This window comes from Watersipora subatra, chromosome 10 (assembly GCF_963576615.1).
Source record: "Watersipora subatra chromosome 10, tzWatSuba1.1, whole genome shotgun sequence".
Lineage (NCBI taxonomy): Eukaryota > Metazoa > Bryozoa > Gymnolaemata > Cheilostomatida > Watersiporidae > Watersipora > Watersipora subatra.
In genome coordinates, this window is record NC_088717.1 from 43084574 (window position 1) to 43106503 (window position 21930).

General features: G+C 34.2%; 1 protein-coding gene across 1 annotated transcript; it reads left to right on the plus strand.

Annotated features, from left to right (window-relative positions):
- Positions 1-1375: 1375 nt before the first annotated feature.
- LOC137406502 (uncharacterized) lies at positions 1376-16045 on the plus strand. Its single transcript, XM_068093081.1, has 5 exons — positions 1376-1465; positions 6675-6823; positions 11916-12111; positions 13984-14129; positions 15607-16045. The coding sequence occupies exons 1-5, from the start codon at positions 1393-1395 to the stop codon at positions 15847-15849; spliced, it is 807 nt and encodes a 268-aa protein (XP_067949182.1). The 5' UTR covers positions 1376-1392; the 3' UTR covers positions 15850-16045.
- The last annotated feature ends 5885 nt before the right edge of the window (positions 16046-21930 follow it).

Genomic DNA, 21930 nt, shown 5'->3' on the forward strand with positions numbered 1-21930 from the left:
ATATCGATAGCTTATCGATATATTAATTGTAAATGCAAGATCAGGAAGTTCAAGACGGGCTCACAAATGCTTCAATCAAATGATTGTATAGCTAGAGCAAAATGAGTCCAGCTAGAGATAAACTCATGTTACACAGACACTAATCTGTCTGTTTTTGCGAATGGTTATTTTTTAGATACATTAATTCACGTTTTGTTTATACTAGTTTATATTTCATTCATTTATTGTTTTGTTTGTCTTGTAGGATTTAAAGTTTTCCAACAGAATTGATTAATATAACGACATATCAACTGTAAAGTTTAGGTGGCACACTAGAACTAGAGTAGAATCTACCATTCTGTTTTTCCAACATCAACATAATAGTCTTCTACTAGCACTATTTTATGAGAGCAACTCTAAAAACTGTTAATTTATGAAATTAACAAATTTTTTCAGATAAAAACATGTCACATGAGAAGTTAACATTTAAAATATTAGTCAAATTTCGAAAAGTAGAATCATTTTATGCCTTACAAATATTTTATGTTTAGCTTCGCCTTTTATTGGTTTTTTAAACATCAACATTACTGACTAATAACCTGTGAGATCCACGAGTTCCGTAAACTCCATAATCACCAGGAGCACCAGGAGCACCAGGAGCTCTCCGTACCAGAATTTAGTAAGCAGTAAAGAAACAACCTGTAGGCTGTATTTTGCTATACTTGATCTATGAGAGTGTTTCAAGCTTCATAACTGTTCGTTTATACTTTTAATAATTCTTTATTTGTTTGGTGATGTAATCTAAAAAAGTCAACTACGGTTTCGTATGTATGAAATCTTCAATTCATTGAATAAAGAGTGTTGAAATCCTTTGATGCACATTTCAATTTTGCTAAAAACTTTGTGAAAGCTATTATCAGCTCATAAACAGACCATCTCAAACAGGTGTGTACCCGTAGATAGTTTATAAAGTCTCAAAAGGAACGGTTGGTCAGGTATTCAATAGCTGAACTTGTCAGAGACTTTGCAAGGTACCCCCTTGAAAATAAATATTTAGCTGTTCGGTGACTTTTTTTGAAAAAGATCAAATGAATTTACGATGTGATGTTTGCTCCTAATGCGCTCATCGGTCAAACAACAGCGTGCTAGAAGAAAGTATTTTTACAAACAGACAAAGTTACAAGCATGTGTAACAAAACCTGACAGATCATTATAAAAAATTTGAGCAATGGTATCATATTTGTATCTAGTATTTGTTGATGCTTCTGAGATACAGATACAATGCTGAGTATATCAAATGAACAGGCAAAATCTTACTCTGCATGTACCAATGAACAATACATCACGTGTCAAGTCATTACAGATAGTATCACGCACTCACGAAAAGGAACAGACGCTAACCAGACATTGAAAATGAAGCTTGTAGTGTGCGTTCTCCTTGTTTTCCAGATAAATACGGCATGCGGAACAACAACAACAGCAGAAGGTACCTTCTAGCAATTACTTGTAATAGTAGAATAATATCACTCGCTGCCAAATCCTTACAATTTATTTCGTGATCTGATATAACTGGTTAAACACTATTTATGAAACGTATTTATAGTTTGAATGGTCAGGAGTTGTCATTATGACATAACTGAAGTAGGTAATTATGGTAGGTAGGACTAGTCCTGGTGTAGCTGTCTAAACTACCTTACCTGCAAATGACATGTTGGGGCTCACTTCCTGAAAAGTGAGGAATGATAGAAATGACATCCAACCTTGAATTTTCCTCAAAAACTGGTCAGCTCTCTAGTTGCCGAGATTCCTTTGCCACTGAACTTACATGTATCCAACCAAGATCACATAGATATTGTTTGTGTACTAATGCTCCTAAGGACACACACAGGTCCGTCGTCGTCTCTCGTCGTCTGTCTTTGTTCGGTGGTTGTCCAGCTCTAACAATTAATATGATAAATTAAAGTTTATCCTTTTAATTGTTAGAGCTTTTTTAAATTTTAAATTTTCTATTTTAAATAAATTAAAATAAAAAATTTAAAACTTAAAAAAGGTTTGATGTTAGAACTTCCCATTCACAAGGTGACAAACTATCCCATTAAGAAACACAGGGTGCAACGGATTCATTGGGCAATGTGAGTCATAATTTGGGTCAAACACGCTTAGCGACTCTGCATTAACGCAACGTCACTAAAGCTTGCTCTTACAGCTCTTATTAGCAAGTTTAGCAATAAATATACCAGTTTACTCAAATTAGTCAATGGCAACCACATTACCTGCCACTGTTTATAAGCTGTCATTTAACACTCGTGCAACGCCGGGCATTCGGCTAGTCATTACTATGACTAGCCGATAATGAGAAGCAGTTCAGTCTGTCTGTTTGTCTGTCTGTCTGTCAGTCACGTATGAAGGTTGAATAAGTATTGTACAATTCAGGTTTTGCACTCTCTACATTCAGCTCGATATACCAACACACTAACACCTGCATCTATCAACTACCCTCCGCCTTTTGTGAATAATTGTGCACATACTTATTATTTGTGCTTTATTGACACACCTGACGATATCTCAGAGCACATTCGATACGCGCTCGTTTTATTCGTTTTAGTGCCAGGGTACTAGCACTAATACGTACACTAAGCTACTAACTGCATGGTCAAAGATATAGGTTACAAGTTAAAATCACACGAGCAACTTTGTGTAACAATTTAGAAATTGGACTGATTGAAATAGTAAGCCATTGGTAAGCTGGTATCTGGTACAAAGTTTGTTTTTCTATCGAATTGGTCAAATTAGGTGTGTTTAGAAGTTCATATCAGCTACCTACATGTAAATTAATTTTGTAGAACACGTTAATCCTCAAACTACTATTTACAATAAAACACAAATTAAAATTTATGTTTTCTTGTCGAGTAAATCCATGCAAATATACTATTTACTAGTTGGGCTGCTCATTTTTTAGACACTCAAAATAGTTGATGCTACGTTTTCAGCAATTTCTGATAATGGCAGTGATTCTCTAGCAGTTTTCAATTCACACTCGGAAATATTTTCAGAATTTTGAGAACCTGCCGTTTTGATGTTATCAATTGCTTAGCCTTTTTACAGTGTAACTATTCCTTAAGGGCAGCTATATCTACATGGATACCCTCAAGGTGTTTATATAAATAAGCTGCCCTTATTTATATAGCTGCTATATTTATATAGCCACTATATTTATATAGCCACTATATTTATGTAGCTGCTATATTTATATAGCTGCTATATTTATATAGCTGCTATATCTATATAGCTGCTATACTTATATAGCAGCTATATTTATATAGCTGTTATATTTATATAGCTGCTATATTTATATAGCTGCTATATTAATATATCTGCTATATTTATATATCTGCTATATTTATATAGCTGCTATATTTATATAGCTGCTATATTTATATAGCCGCTATATTTATATAGCTGCTATATTTATATAGCTGCTATATTTATATAGCTATATAAATATAGCAGCTATATTTATATAGCTGCTATATTTATATAGCTGCTATATTTATATAGCTGCTATATTTATATAGCTGCTATATTTATATAGCTGCTATATTTATATATCTGCTATATTTATATATCTGCTATATTTATATATCTGCTATATTTATATATCTGCTATATTTATATAGCTGCTATATTTATACAGCTATATGGTTCAGCTGCTACATATGTAAACAAGGTTTATAGCTTGAGTAATGCAAAATATTAATCAAGGCAAACGTATAAACACAAATAAATGCGTATCATTTTTTTATCCCATGGGGCTTTCTTTGTCAGTGTGCAAACCGGGTTGTAGCCATTATTGATTTATTGATTGTATGACAATATATTGACAAATGTTTTCAATTTAATAACTTGAAGCAATGCCTATACGATTATGTTTATCACCTTCAAAGGGAAATGGGTAATTCTTTGACACTTGTGTACATGTGCTACTCCTACTACCAAGTTTTATTCTAGAGTATGATATCAACACGAGATAAACATTTTGAATAGAAGTTCTGGCTAATTTTGATAGTGGTTCCTAATAAAGCTAAAAGAAGGTAAGAGTTTGTACAAATCCTAGCAAAAATGAGTGCAAACTAGCTACAAAACCTTTAAACCAAACATGAAGGTACAAACTCTATTGGCGGATATATAGGCACTCGTTTAGTACAAGTAGGAGCAAAATGAATGCTTGGAACAAATAGATGCCAGTTTTAAAATATTGATCCTCATCAATATTTTCGTATATATCGTGCAACCTCGCGGTACAATGCTCATGTAGAATGCGCATAGGATTTAGTTACGCTATTCCGTGATTTCATAGCTATTTGGTTCACATCAATCGCAAACCTGCATAAGCTTGCATAAGCCTGCAAACCAGGGAGCAGGAGCTCACACGTCATGTATTTGAGATTGGTCTGAATTTGGCATATATACGCCGAAACTCATTTTATCACTGCTTCTTAGCCTACACTAAGAATGTTCCAGTTGCAAGTCTAATGAGTGCTCATCCACACTCAACACAACACTTGGAACTCAACGCAACGTCATAAACTAGTCAAACAGCTTCCTTTAGTTACTTGGACAAACTAATCACTGACTGTGGCTAATCTATCAGCTCGCTGACAGGAAGACCTTATCAAAGTCAGCATCAGTGACCTTAGAGCATCAGTGAGTCAGCGCCTCATCCCTTTAGTTGAGAAACTGGCTGATCCATTACAGCTGGCTTACTATAATTAACAAAACATTCAATAAGTTGCTTCCATTTTTTTCTAATTTTACATCAGTTATGGGATTAGCTTTTGGACTGCAAAATAATCTGTATTGCTGAACTGGAAGAGAGAGAATGGCATTTAATTAATGTTAAATGCCTTTTTTTGTCACTCCTAGTGGCTTTTTTGTGAATTACAACCTGACCTGCTGCTCATAGGTCAGGTGTTATAGATCTCTAGACCTCAAACTATATCATGTGTACAAAATGTTGAGGGTTTCCTATTTCTGTCCTTCTCTTACTAAAGGATCTACTTCAAATCATTATTACAAAACCAATACTGTACAAAATTTGCCAATCTACTGAATTACATTTTAATTTCTACAAAACAACTACGGTAATCTTACTTCTATGAATATGCAAAATCAACACAAACAAGATGCATGGCTAGTTTACTTATAATAGTTTTAATTTGATAATAAAAGTGTTTTCGAAAAATAAATACTTGTATTTTATTTACTAATGTATAATATAAGCTATGCCAAACTTATATTATATAGTATTTATTATATATAACTTATATTGAAAATATAGTACTTAACTCTTTTACCTCAGCAATAAATAAATGTGAGTAATGGAGGAAGAGGCGGCTGAAGAAGAGTGCTGTGCCAACTTTATCTGTCAAGGTCATTTTCTTGATGTCAAAAACAACTATAATAGAAACAAACATTTTAGTGTGTGAACAAGCAAAAAGTCTATGTGCTTACAAAAACTTTTTAAATTTTACCTAAAACTAAACAGGTTTCATTTAATACTTACTTGGTTTTGCATTTGTAATTGTACCTTTGTCAGATCTAATTATGAAAAAGAGCGCTTGATGCTGAATAAGCACTTGACAGGTACGTGATAAATATGATGGCAGCTGCTTCCAGAAAAATAAATAGCATCTCAAATTTGGGCTCAAATAATGAGCAGTAAATAAAAGAAGTTGGGTATCTTGAAGTTTGGTTGTCATCATTTGTCAGTTTCTGTTTCCTCTTTTTTCCCTGTGTCTTTAAGAATACACCAGTGCTAGCAGATCTTTAGGAATACACCGGTGCTAGCAGATCTTTAGGAATACACCAGTGCTAGCAGATCTTTAGGAATACACCAGTGCTAGCAGAACTTTAGGAATACACCAGTGCTAGCAGATCTTTAGGAATACACAAGTGCTAGCAGATCTTTAGGAATACACCAGTGCTAGCAGAACTTTAGGAATACACTAGTGCTAGCAGATCTTTAGGAATACACCAGTGCTAGCAGATCTTTAGGAATACACCAGTGCTAGCAGATCTTTAGGAATACACCAGTGCTAGCAGATCGCTGTGCATAACAGTGCAATATAGAACAGTATGCGGAGTGTTCAGCTGTGTTTACCATGCAGAGAACATAAAAACAAACAACTCAGGTCAAAGGTTTAAACATCTTTTTGTGTCTGTATCGGTTTTAACCGAGAGCTGCAGAAGCTTGTCTATAACATGAGAACAGAACAGCTTCAGGAGAAAAGCAACAGCAATTTTTACACAGGCAAAATCTCGATACTAAGTATGATTGTAATTAATAGTATACCAATTGGTGTCAAACTAGTGTCTTTAAAGGGTGAATGAGGTTAAAGTAACAATACTGCAGTCTTGTGGTTTGCTCTACGGGGAGGGAAAAGCTGAAGATCGATAGGTGTAATACTGCCTTTATAAATAAAGCATGTCATACAGGCAGAGACATCGTTTTACTAAATAACTGCACATTCAATGTATTTTGTTGTATTGCCCATTGACACACATGAAAAATTGTTCATTATTTTGTAGAATTAGTATGTTAGCAACCACTGCATGGGAGTAAGCCCTTAGCACTTATATAAAGTGAACTTCATGAAAATGAGCGAGCATTCAAATTTCACTCATTGATGTTTTAGTTTGCGATTTGCCAGCAGTAGCCAATGGAATTGTTTCACACTTCATTGAAACGTTTTTGGAGTCAGGGACCCCAGAAGATGAGAGCCAATCACTAGAACAACAAGCGATAGTTTACAACTTTTGGCAGATCAATACAGATCGAAATTCAGTAAGTGGTGACAAGTTGCAGTGAAAATGAATATTTAATCAGCTGCCCATGTAACGATTTTTTATAAACCTAAGATGTAAAGTTGTTTTTTGGGACCTGGGAGCTTTGCTTAGAAGACTTTAAAGATGGTAAATACATGGTAGATACATGGTAGATACATGGTAGATACATGGTAGATATATGGTCGATTTGTGGTAAATTCGTGGTGGATTCATGGTATATACATGGTAGATACATGGTAGATATATGGTCAACTTGTGGTAGATTTGTGGTGGATTCATAGTAGATACATGCTAGTTACATGGTAGGTATGTGGTAGATATGTGGTAGATACATGGTAGAATCATGGTAGATTTATGGCAGATACATGCTGGATACATGGTTGATACATAATAGATACATGGTAGATACATGGTAGATATATGGTGAATTCATGATAGAGCCATGGTGGATTTTTTATTGATATATTTTGTGTAGGAGGAGATGATCTAACCTAAAGATGACGTGAACAGACAATTTTAAAAGCGTTATATAGCAACTACTTGTTGATGTTTTGAACTTTACCAAAACCAATCATAGATTTGTTTTTTTTATTTGACTTCTGTGTGGTGGACTGCAATTTATTTAATAAATAACCAATTGTTTATATAGCAAAAAATTGAAAATGTGACTGTTTTTTTCATAGAGAGCTAAAATTTTTAGTAAAAACCTTGAAACAAAATGTTTTCAAAAGCAGACTTTAGCAAGGCTCTATCATATATTACTTTTTTAGTAAAATCAATGAACACAAAAGAATCAGAGAGTTACCAATATGAACAGCACTAAATTAAATCAGCTATAGTTGTCTTTGTTGACATAATTGCCCAGGTTTGCATTTTTTTTATATTTTAAGTTGTTTAGTTTTTCCTAATTTGCCAAAAAACATAGCATATCATGATACAGTTTAGTTTTTTTATAGGATCCTACTTAATCTGAGCTTGTATTCCCATTGATTCTCCTAAGATATTTTCAGATTAGTAGCGATAAGTACTACTCAATGACTCCGTCTGAGTCATCTGGAAGTTTTGATATCAATCTCTGCTTCATTGTTGGTAACTGAGCTCTAATGAGCAGATCGTGTCTTATAGCCATTTCCATAGCGGTGATCTGAAGAGATCAGTTGTATCTTGGCTAGAGCCATGCTAATGAGTTCTTTGTTTATGTAAGATGAGAATTTTCATTCTAAAGTCTATATCTGTGTAGGGAACATTTAAATCATGGCGTGTTTTCTTATTTACTAGATTTACATTGTATGACTTACACTGGCCAAATAAAGAATATAAAATATTCCTCATTTACTTTCATTTTTAACTTCATTTGTTTCATTTATTATCTTATTCTATGCTTTAGTAGTACGCATAGAACACATACATATTTACCATAAGTGTAGCTATAATAAGTATACTATTGAAGTATACTTTATAGCAACGCTATAAGCTTTACACAAAAGGTTGAATTTGACGGTTTCTTGAAAATTCACTTATTTATTTTAACACGAAAAGTTGATTACGTTTTAGTAAGGTGCATCGAGATTTTTTAAGTCTAGGATCTTGTGATTGGAGTACAGGTAAAACAGTCACACCCTCCCATATGCTCACACACAATCTCGTACCCCTCACAGCTTAAAAAAACAGTAGATTTTATTTTGACTGGAAATGCATATGTGGCAATGCAACAGTATTAGTGGTAGTTAAACACTTTTATAAATATTTTGCTGCTTTTATGCTGTGATGACCAAACACTTGATTTGTAGCGAAAGTATTCCATGTTTTTTAAATATGCTTTATTTGATTCGTATGATTGCAATCAATAGAACAAGTATGGTGTTGGGCAGCAAAGATAGAAGATAACTCCAAGCTGATATTTACTCGTAGGCATCAAACAAATGCTTAGATCGTACCCTATTCCATTATAACTATTCCATTGTAATTATTTCATTATACCTATTCCATTAAAACTATTCCATTATAACTATTCCATTATAACTATTCCATTATAACTATTCCATTATAACTATTCCATTATAACTATTCCACGATAACCATTCTATTATAACTATTCCATTATAACTATTCCATTATAACCATTCTATTATAACTATTCCATTATAACTATTTCAATCTATTTCATTGTAACTATTTTATTAAAACTATTCCATGATAACTTTTCCATTATAACTATTCCATTATAACTATTTTTTCACACATATCCCTTTATGATGATCGTAAGTAAATCAGTAAGTAGGTCAGTCAGTAAGTAAATCAGTCAGTAAGTCAGTAAGTAAGTCAGCCAGTCAGTTAGTCAGTAAGTACAAACAGTACTCTAAAAGCTATGGTAAGCGTTTTAGAATTATAGCCAGCTATAAAAACGTTTGATGGTATTCTCTCAGATTTTTGCATCTAGGTGATGTTACATGGCAGGTTCACACAGCCTGTAGCTTTGCAAGGTCATTATAGTAATGTTTTAGTTTTGCGAGCTTTTAAAATATAATATAACAGTCAATGAAAAAGCAATTTTAAATTAATAATTTCCATTACTTTAACTTTATTGTCTGTTTTGAACCAAAGTAATAGGAAAAATTTAGAATAATTGGTTTGTAAATTTACATTTAGCAAAAACTGTTGATTGGTTTTTCTATGCTTAGGAAATATTTCCATTTGATTTTCAAACTTGTATATTCTAGAAATGCACATTGCAACTTGTTTAGTGATTCACCAAAATAAGACTTGCTGTCAATTAATACTTGCTGTCTTTTCAGTCGTCATAAACCATGCTAGTTCATCAGAAGCACTTTGTGTTAATGGTTGACCAACAAAGCTTAGCTGAGCAACATGCTTCTCCAACCTGATTCTAAATGTTTTTAAATTTTATTAAAAACATCGAAATTTTAACAACTTTAACAAAGCAGAGTAATGTTACTAAATAATGGTTACTTTCTTTATCTTGTACATTTATCTTCATCGTAAAGTTGACACACAAAAGCAATATATAACTGAAACCTATTCTGAGCATACAAGGCTGGTTGTGAGGACACTGCACAGAAGTTATGGCTTTAGATGGTATTGAATTGGTTTGAAAACTCTAAATATGTACTCCTTTTCTGTTTCCATCACTAGTTTTACCTTGCAGGTAACCATTAGCTTCATCAAATATTTTTATACCAAAATTTATTATTCTTCATGCTTGAAAATGAGTCACTTCAATATAAAATACTGTGTAAACATACTCCAAGCTCTTCTCTGTTCTGTTTATCAATTGTCTGCACTCTAAATTTCAAATTCTTCATTTTATGGCTTTTGACAAGGCGAGAGTTACAAACTTGTGGAAATATTAAAAAATTATTGCCATTCAACCTAAAATTCAAACACAATCTGAATAACCTGAGCAGTTAAAACATTCTTTTAAGGATCATTGGTCACAGGGAGCCTTACATCAGCACAAATTGACTAATCCTATTTTAACACATCTGCATCGTTGCTTTACTGAATAAAACATTATTGTATTACTATTATTATTATCATATGTAAACTCAGTAAATATCTTTTAGGAAATTATACAGAATTAATTTTTGAAAATGTTGACAAAGACTGGTGCTGAATTATCAATCATAGTAAAATGTGAAGCAAAAAATTTTAAATTTCCAAACAGCGATAGCATAGCGCCACATCTCCAAATGGTGCTGCAGTGCCATAATGAAAACAACTGTGTTGCTTTAATTCTGTCATGATTTAGTGTCACTGTATGGAAGCAATAAACTCGTTTGAACCGTCATCTTTGTGTCATGGAAACAGCTGCAACGACCAATAGCCTCACATTTGCGGGTTCGCACAGGTCTTGCTTACAACTTTGAAATATGGCACCTAGATACAACCTTGACATAACGTGTCGCACAACCATCGCCCTACTATAGCGACTTTTTGAAAACATGAGTTGTGTAGTGTACCTAGCGTACTGCTTCGGCACTGGTGCACCCAGATGTCACTACATATGAAAACTTAGTTATACAGTTTCTGGTATTAGTGTTTTTATGCAACTCATCACAGCCTAGCTGTAGCTAGCAGTTGTCTGTTACCAAAGTACTAACTCTCTCTGTTGATTGTTGTAAAATAGTCATTGCACCAATATGTTTTCAGTTTTCATCTTTGAGCTTTCATTTGAAAAGTAAAACAAGTCAAAGTTTATTTGCCAGTTGCCAACTATGAATAATTTGCCAGTTGTCAACTATAAATAATTTGCCAGTTGTCAACTATGAATAATTTGCCAGTTGTCAACTATGAATAATTTGCCAGTTGTCAACTATGAATAATTTGCCAGTTGTCAACTATGAATAATTTGCCAGTTGTCAACTATGAATAATTTGCCAGTTGTCAACTATGAATAATTTGCCAGTTGTCAACTATGAATAATTTGCCAGTTGTCAACTATGAATAATTTGCCAGTTGTCAACTATGAATAATTTGCCAGTTGTCAACTATGAATAATTTGCCAGTTGTCAGCTATGAATAATTTTCCAGTTGTCAATTATAAATAACTTGCCTGTTGTCAACTATGACTAATTTTCCAGTTGCTAACTATGAATAATTTTTAATAAATAGTCAACATGCAATTTGTGATGATCAGCATCCTGTAAAAAAAGTGGGATAAATTTGAAACTCACAGTTGATAATTTTGATGCGGTAAGCTGTTATTTTTCCACTTTAGTTACAGTGGTGTGTTACAGTAGTGCGCTACAGTGGTGCGCTACAGTGGTGCGGTACAGTGGTGCGCTACAGTGGTGTGCTACAGTGGTGCACTACAGTGGTGCGCTACAGTGGTGCGCTACAGTAGTGTGCTACAGTGGTGCACTACAGTGGTGCGCTACAGTGGTGCGCTACAGTGGTGTGCTACAGTGGTGCACTACAGTGGTGCGCTACAGTGGTGCGCTACAGTGGTGTGCTACAGTGGTGCACTACAGTGGTGCGCTACAGTGGTGATATACAGTAGTGAGCTTACCTGTTCTTCAATGATATAATTTTCATACTTGTCTCACATCATTGTAAAATGGGTATTTTAGTTTCTCTCAAAAGATGAAGTTAACTTCCCTCGGTATTTGGCCCGAAGCAATATTATACACTCTTCAGACTACTGTGCAATAAGATTTATACAAACATGCCTCATTGATAATGACAATCACATCTCCTTGAGTGAGCTGCTTGCCTGCACTCTGACAGAAGATGATTTAACGAATGAGGGATCAACACCTGCTCCAGGTTAGTAAATTACTGAACATGCATTTGCTAGAAAACTGGAGACAAGTAAAATCTTGAACAACCGACGTTGGACACAAATAATTTTTTCTGAAGCTATATGGAAGCGACTGTTGAAAAAAGTTTTGAGAAACAGAGATAGTAGACTAACAAATTTTTACTGATTTTACAAACAGCCGATAGATTGGAATAAATCTTTCCATTGAGCAAAATTCACCTATTTGAAGTTGTCTATCAAATAAATGTGGGTGAGAAGTTGAGGTTTTTCAAAGAAAGATTCGTTTTGAACAGCTTTTAGTTACAATGTACATTACTATCCCTGTCTTATTATTACATGTAGATACTGTTACATGGTCATCTAGCGTGTGAGATCATCTGACGTAATAACTATATGCACAGTTAGTACATTGATTGGAAGGTGGGGGTAATGGTGACATTACCAACAGCTGTTAATGGTGACATTAACAGCTGCAACATTATAACGTGCAGCTGTTATAATGTTGGTTTACAAAGGTTAATGTTGCAAGTTGCAACCCAATATGACGCCTTTTTCTCAACAGCTACCCTAAGCTTTGGGCAAATGTACTGACACAGAATAATAAATATTTTGTTGCTATTTTTACATAAACTACTAAACTACCCGTTTTACGTATAAGCAAAGCATGACACTCACACTTTTGTTTATAACACATGACAAAACCCCCTTTGAATAGAAAACTTGTTCGAAGCTTCCAAAGAGTGACTCAGAAATCCATTGAGTTATTAGTTAGGTAACTTAGCTGATACTTCAAATTTCGCTTCACGCTGGCACTGTGGGAGATACAGTGTGTCTTGAGAGATTGTCAGATGTGATGATAAAGCACAGAGAATAACTATGTGCTCAGTTTTTCCATTGCTCTAGCGGGTGATTGGTTGGTGCAGGTCTTAGAGTGAAGGTCTACTAATGCAAATCTCGTGAGTTCTACTTCTGCAAAATGCAATCTTTTTTCAACCTTATACTGTGATTTCGTGTAGATGGACAGATAGATGGTCATGGTTATTATTATAGGAAACATTTTTTCAGTTTCATAGGCTACCTGTTTACCAGCAAAACAGGATTATTAAGCTTGAATCATATTTGTTGCAAAAATTTTCAAAAGTTTCAAGTTACAAATAAGTTAGCTACGGTATATCTTGAAACATTTCAAAATCGACTTGAAATTTTTTGCATTTTTTAACTCATTAAATGTAAAGTTTCCATCTAAAACAAGTTTATATTATTAGATTATTACATCTTAAGCCGTAAAAATTAGAAAACCTTTAGCTTCCTTCTGGTGGTATATCTATTAAAAATAGATGAAACAAATTGTGCAAGAAGGATCTCTCTTAAGTTTTCACCAAGTGTGCGCCGGCAATGGATTAATCAACAGCCAATACACAATTAGTAAATTGTGGCCATATGGGATTGGCTTTTTGTAAACAACTAATATAGCACTTACTATAATAAGAGTCGTGTCCATCCATCTGTCTGTCTGTCCGTCTGTCCGTCTGTCTGAAGCCTTGCAACGAGCGTTAAAAAAAAGATTGCACCGCACAAGTATCAAACCTAGATATTCAGATTCCAAGTCATGCACACTACCGTCTGAACTACTCCACCACTTGGGCAAATTCAGAAATAATTGCGCGCAGTTATTACACATGACGATCTCTCACAGTGCACGAGATGCCAGCGTACTAGCAGTGATAATGAACAATACATAAACTCCAATATTAGTCACATTCTTAATTTTAATTGTGACTTTGATGTCACGTGTTTGAATTTACTAGACAAAAATCAATTTCATACGTACTTACATGAGTTGACAGAGTTACTGAATCAATAAAATTCCTTTTTAGATAACATATGTTCAGAGCGGGTGAAAGTAGATCTGCCACAATGCTTAGCCAAGGAGTCAGATTGTTCAATTCATGATCAGTGTGAAGCGGGGTGGATATGCTGCCCAGATATAAACTGCAACTACAACACGTGTGTGGAAGAGCAGGTACTTTTGACAATTTCATTAAAGTAGATCTCAGCAAAGTATTTTATATTATGTTTACATTATTAATTACATTTGAACGAACTATGGAAGTATTATATTCATAAACTACAACAGTTAGGCATATAGAGATAGCATTATGGTATATAGAGCTAGATAAACTTAAAGAAAATAAAAACATGTACAGTGCATTTTAAGTTTACCTTTATTTAATATATTTAAGACATTTGTTGTGCATAAAATATCTAGATTTACACCAAAACTATAATTTTTGGTAATGACTTTATTAAGCATTTTATACCAATTGTTTCATAAAAATCCTGTGAAATGTAAAGTATTAGACTTTGTTGGTTTTCAAGATGCAATTTTTGAGTATGATTTTTATAATAACTAGTAGTGTCAGATGTACAACAGATATGGAGGTTCCATTATCTGTAAATCAATGAACTTTTAGTGATTTTTATTGAGAAATAGGGCATGTACTACTAAAAGCAATTTATTTTTGGCAGTACGTAACAATAATGTTGTAAGCTGTAATAATTTAGATAACTTGTCCAACTCAGATACTTTCGTAGTCGCTGTAAAAATGAGCCCAAAAGTGTCTGATTTCATTCTGCACCACATTTGTAGCCTTTTTGCAGCATCCATTGGTTTAAAGTTTTATGTTAAATAATTTGGTATTAAAACATGGTTCATAGATTGCATAGTTCATAACTTATGATAGTTTAAAAGTGCCCGTGTCAAATATTAGGTTTTACCAAATTTTTAGTTACGTTCCGGTAGAAAAATTAATTTGTTAGCGAAAGAGTTGAAAGAGTGTATCAATTTACAAAAAAACCTGCGTTTTTTTCATATTGAATTTCTGAAAAGGTTTTAAGAGATTTAAGCTAGGACTCAGGCCCAATTAAAACCAGCGAGTTTAGCTGTCATTACTTTATTACAAAATAGATATACATTACCTTAACCATCTGATTTAAATATCCATCTGGCATTCGATATTGGATATAATTATTATAACAATAAAATATATCTTGCAAAAATATATTTTGCAAAAGGTTTTTTAGGATTGCTAATACATTGCTTCTCAGATTATGGAATTTCCATAAAAACCAAACTTGTCACATATTTAACAGTGTTGACCAAAATAGAAAACGATTCAAAAAATTGTTACTTTAAGCGTAATATAAGCTATGTGTATATACCATGCACGTCTAGCGGCACCAAATGTGTTAAGCCTTTTCCAATGCCGTGCAGTACCTCTTCACATGCCATTTGCTTTTATTGGGGCTACTATTCCAGGAACGGATTTATTTTTACCTCATTCCTGCCTTCTACAGTATTGTTCATAATTGATGTTTTAGTAGTTATCATCTCCTTCTGTATGAATATTCTGCTCTATTTGCTCTTGTTTTCAGACAAACATATTTTTTCATGCTAATTCATGTTTGGATTGTTAGGCTCTGTTTGTGTCTCACTTTAGAAAAAGTTGAAGTGCCCGGTAAACCATATTCAGTTGGAGCCCAGAGTGAAGAATAGCGGTACCAGGTGTTACCAAAACTCTGATTGTATAGGAGAAGAGTTGTGTTGTTGGCAATTGAACATAACAGTCTGCGTCGATGTTTCTCCAAAACCTGTACCGGCTGCCAATAATCGTGGAGGACAAATAAAAATAGCAACACCTGGACTCTTTTTCTTAGTAGTATATAAAGTGTTTTGGTTGTGAGTTTAAAGGTGATTTTTGTACATCAACTAACTTGTTAATTGGCGAATACAATCTTGTTCTAGCAGCTATAACAATTCAATGCTCTTCTTCTCCAAATACTACAGAAATGTTAATGTGGTGTTATAAAGATGACATATATTGCAGTTGGTTGGATAATCAACCTCCAACCTTTTAACATAGTAAAAATATATGTATTATATTGTTAAAAATGCTTGTAATGGTTAGTGGCATACATTTGATGCTTTGTCTTTCATAGTGCAAATAAGCTACTTGACCTAGTTGAAAATCATTTCTCTTTCTGTCTCCTCTCCTTCCCCCTTTCTCTCTCTCTCTCTCTCCCTCTTTCTCTCTTTCTCTCTCTTATCATCTCTCTTTCTCTCTCTCTCATTCTTTTTACCCTTCTCTCTTTTTCTCTTATCATCTCTCTTTTTATCTCTCTCCCGCAGTCAGTTGTCTCGGCAATGACTGTTTTATGTGTTATCGACGATCACTTACTCATTGATTATACTGGTGCTATCACTGTCATTTGGTTTTGATCAATGAGAATTGCTCTTTGTCATCGCCTTATCATGTTGTTAAACTTAATAGTTTATTTTAAAGATGTTTATAAACTTAACAAGGACTGCACTCCTGTGTGCTAATTACAGTTTATCAAAAGTCCTCAAAAATATTTTTATTCATTGATTTATTTTAATGTTTTATTCAATTTATTGACTACACACAGCAGTACTCTCTCCTATCAGAGCTGATTCTGCCATCAATGCTAATGGTTGTTTAGATATATTAATACCCACTTCATAAACACTAACCCCTTTGTTTATGATACTTTATGTGCTTGCCAACCCAGCGCATGATCAGCAAGGGTCACTAGTCTGATGCTGTGGCTGCAAAGGTCAGCCAAGCATAGCAATAATGTTCTTCATGGGTGTCCTAAACTGTCACTCTCAGTCTTAAAGATGTGGTTGCGTCAAAAAATTGATTTGATGAAATTAAGACCCATAAAAGGCTAAAACATCAGCTGCAATCTGATGCCATTTTTGTCTTTGTAGACCAACCCTGTCAAGAGATATATGCGTTTGAATGAGGCCCTCTTTTAAAAAGCTCATGTTCCAACGGGCGCTTCTTTCGTGACGTCACTAGTGATACATCTGAAAAGAAACCACGAGCGATAAATATGAGGTTGCTTCATTAGCCAATCATCAGCGCGAAAATTTTTATATAAGTCGTAATAAATGCTATCACTCGTAAAACGCGTTGTCTGTGATCTCAAATTTAGAAATTTTACTCTATTATGAAATCGCATGGACATCAATATTTACTAAATTAATTAACATCGTTACTTTGATGAATTACTCGATCGACAGATTTTATTGGCGAACATAATTGTAAAAATTGCTGTGAAGTTACTGCGAAAGTGACTCCGAGTTTTCTAGGCATCAGGTGTTTAAAGTTCTACGGAGGAAGATTGGAGAATGGAGGTAAATTTATCTTTTACTTTGAGTCTCCTATAGATTTTTCTGTTGAGTTTACATTCAGATTATATTTCCCTGTTTGAGGCTAAAATGTAACTTCTTGCGCGTGTGAGATACGTATGTACAGTGAGTTCTTGACGGCTTCTCTTTAATCCATAGCATCTAGCAATACAATGGCTTAGATTGATGAATATACTAAAGGTAATATTTTAGTACTCATTAATAAATGTACTAATTAATAAAATTATAACTTTTTGCTATCACTAATCATCGTTTTATATCTTTTTATCGGTTCACCTAGCTAAATTTGCTTCAAATTTTCTGTGGCAGTTTTATCTAGCAAATTAGATTTTTGATTTGGCTTTAGATATTCACTTCTCACTTGTAGAAAGTGAAGAAAATCGATTGATCAATGCAAATCTTTAACTTCCAGAACCAAAGCTTCGAATCGTTGGCTTGGCGTATTGTGCCTTTGTTAAACATTTATTCGTTTTTAAAATTACACTCACAATCTATCTAACTCCCAATTTGAAAGCTTTCAGTAAATGCGTGTTAGAATGACATATCTATGAATGACATATATTTATTACATTTTTCTACTGATTACAGGATGTTTATGTGGTCCCACCCGCCGAGGCAGCTTGTCAGTGTGGAAACTGCCATAAATGGGAAAGAGAGACTTGAATGTGTGCTGCATAAACCATGATGTTTTGTTTAAGTTTGCTGCAGTAGATTAATTTGTCTTATTGTATCAGCTAAAACTATGTGAGTGGCCACGGCTCGATATTTTTAATAAAAGCTTTATACCGAGATGAAAATCTTTTTGCTTGTGAAAATTATATAATAAAATTATATTGTTGAAGATAATGCAAAACATGATTTGCAGAATATTGTAGTGAATTGGATACGGTATATGGATGTCTGCAGAATTGGAAAATGTGAGTTCAAATCCAGTTTGCAGCAAGATTTCTCATCCTTAAAACTCTACCCCTATGTATATTCTTTTCAAAGACGCAGCTTGCTTATTTTACTTACGGTAGGAAGAAACTAGTTTTTGGTGTGGGCAATGATATACAGCCCCGCTCCAAGGATAGGCGATGGGCATAATGTGGGTGGGGCTTTTGGGAGGCTGTATATCGTTAGTGTGGGTAGCGGGCGGAACTACGCCGATGCAAAGACCTTATTGTACATAGTTTGCTTGACACACTTACCGTAGACCGGTAGAATTGGTAGTCAGTACTCAAATGTTTACACATCATTTGGAGAAAGTGAGTAAAACAAATTTTCCATTTTTGTTATTTGAGGCCTTTGAAACATTCAAAATAATGTATCTGTAGCGGGATTTAAAATTTTATTCTAGACAACATGAGCAAATACAAAATAAAACATATGCCAATAGAGCCGCGTAGGACTAGACTTTTATCGCAAATAGCTGATGTGAATACGAGATATATTGACAGATAAATCACGCGTGACATCATTTTGGGCAAGTCTGGGCATGTTTTTTTGGCCTGAGCGTTTTTACTGCGATCAGATTTTTTCGATTTTAATCTTCAAATATCTTGGCAATGAGATCGCCTAACACAACAAACAACATATCAACTGGTAGAGGAAAAAAAATGCTGTCTTTTAAGATAAACTTAAATTTGACGCAACCACATATTTAACAATGTCAGACAGGTGTTGTATTGTTTACTATAGATAAGCCTTCAAGGCTATTTTCAACCACACTATTCGGTTTCATTCACTATACAAAATCAAAGAGGTGTGTTTATTGTTGCTGACAGCTTATAAAATGCCAAAATTGCACCGTTTCTACCGTAATTAGAAAACTAAGCTAAGCAATTGACACTAACCTGTCAAAGCTGTCAACCGATTGACAAAACACAAACTTGATAAACCTTTTGATGCTGCGTCCTACGCAGCCTATTCTTTTACTAATCTTTTTACAAATTAAACTTGGCAAGCCAGCTTAAGGCCAGCTTGATTTGTGGTCAGTAGATAGCTTGGCCTACCACCTTTTTATAACAGGCTGGTACACAGTCTATAGTACTCCTCTATTATTGGCCATACAAATTGGCTGACCTACCATCTATTATAACAGGCAGTGTGCACAGTAATATTAGCCACAGGAGTTGTCTGCTTTGTCACTATTTACAATAAGTAGCGTAACAGGTTTTTTTAGTATCAACTGCAAGGTTATTATTTTTCGATTTAGTTGTTGTTTTATGTTATATAGTTGAACCAAACTACACACTTCTTACAGAATAAATAGAATTCTAGCCTTACACAGACTAAGGAAGAACTTGATTTTGGTAGGCATTATGCTTGTAGTTCAATTGTAAATATAGGTAACTGTCTATTTGCTGACAACAAAATTGCTGGTAACAGAGTTGAATTAGGAACCAGAAATAGAGAAGCTCGATGTCATTTTATATAAGGTGGGAAGGCTTTTGATAGCCCCAAAAGCAGATGATGACATTGAAGCCAGCATCAGTGCTAAATCTTGATTCCTGTCTTTATTTTTACACAAGTTAAATCTTTGAAGTTGGTAGCATTGGCATTGAGTTCAGCATGTTTTAACCAGCTAAAACTTTAAATAATGAACCAGTAGTAATATAACTATTGATTACTATAAGTGCTAAAAATTAAAAAAAATAATCTAAAATGATTTTTTAATTATAGTGAACTAGCACTCTGGCAGTGCGGTGGGTCATGTGAGATTGCCAGGTGTAATAACTACAGTAGTAGGAGTGTACAATCATTCTGACATACAGAAAGATGGTAAGGTGGTCCAGATGGTAGCATGCCTGGCTGGTAAGCCAGGCATGCTACCTTAGTTATGCAAAGGCGTGCTATCTTTTTGTTGCAAGTTTTTTCCAATCTTCATTCATGGCTTTGAACAAACGAACAGACAGTAGAAAAGATAGACAAACACGGCTCGTATTATAATGATCATTGGCTTCAATATCTTAATCAGCTCCTATGTAAGTCTTTCTGTTTTTATAAAGTATACAAGATAGGACACCAGACTTAGTTACAGAGATAGGGCTGCTTTTTGACACAATATAGATTGGTTAAGTAGGACACAACTCTCGTGAACTGGGTGGCCCTGAAAAGGGGCGAGGGATAATACAGGACATTGTAAGGTGTTATTTATATCGGAAATCATGGTAGCAATGACTGCCGTATTGATGGAACATGACGAAAAAGAAACTGGAAAAATAGAGAGACTGTTTATTACATTCTGTTTTTTGTTTAAATGTGTTAAGTTTGAAGTATCTGAAGTTTGTATAGATTTCATAATTGTTATGAGTCTTTTTCCCTGCTAAATGTTATTTTACAATTTCGGTAAAAAGTCAGCTATAATCGCCAGGCATACAACGCTCACCCATAAGATCGCTAAAACTTGAACTAGCTGAAGACAAAGGGGACTGAACTAATACCACCAACAAAAGATATATGAGGCAGATTTCCAGTGCCCAGCAGAACATGCTTGCCCTGTGTATCGGCATCATATTCTCACATTCTATAGGCTTGAGTATCAATTGGTTAAAGTTGTATTCCCTTCAATGGTAAAAACTGTGGATCCTGAGTCCTAAAACTGGCAGAGTTCTGTTTATCGGTTCCCCTTCCAGCTTAGACTAGTGTGCCTGCAGCATGAAAACTTTACAAACAAAGCCACAAGCTAAAATTACAAGCTCTATTAAGTGAAGTTTAACATTGTATTTACATCTAAAGGACTCACTGTTAATAAAAGTGTTTTTACTTATATCTTGATATTGTAAATATAATGGATCAATCTATATATCTACTTTGACCCATGCCACCTCAACCCTCAAACTAATAAATTCTTGACAATATTAAAAAGCTTATTTGTTGAATAATACACTGTTATAGATTTGTAACATTCTTCTGTGACCATAACACTTTCCTTTAATTTATTTATAGAATGATGCCGGTACTTACATGTAAGTCTACTAACTTTAACGATATATCTTTAGATGCATGTTTTAATATTAAAAAATTGTTAAACTATAATTCAATTAAACTTGTTAGCAACCGCAAATGATTGCCACCGAATTCTTATCCTGCAAAGCACTCTCTGTTAAAGCTAGTCTGTAGTTAGCTCTAATTAGTTCTGAAGAAAGCTTTCTTAAAAAGTTTTCATGTTGCTACAGTGGTAAACTGGTTAGAATGAAATGCATGACTCGCCATTAACGCATAATGTAGGTTAAGTTGTATTGCAAAAAGGACTATGAAACATTTTGTTACAATGATCTTCATTGTTAGACCTAGCTAGGCTAAGACTATTAACCTAGCTTAAGCAAGTCATTTTCAACCAAACAAGACAATATGGCCAACAAAGACAGATAGAATTTTTCTTTTGTAATTGGTTAGCAGGTATCTCTGATTATGCAGATCTGTGGCTTTAAAAAACTTGTTGGCTCAACCACAGATTGTACTTCTAAGTTAGAAAAACACAGATTCGTCCTACTTCCTCAAATACAAAAAATCATTGTAACCATTCTCCTCCTTTGATTGGTAGATATATTTGCATCTTTGAACATTTGGTAGTGTTAATTGCCATGTATAAGGATATCACATG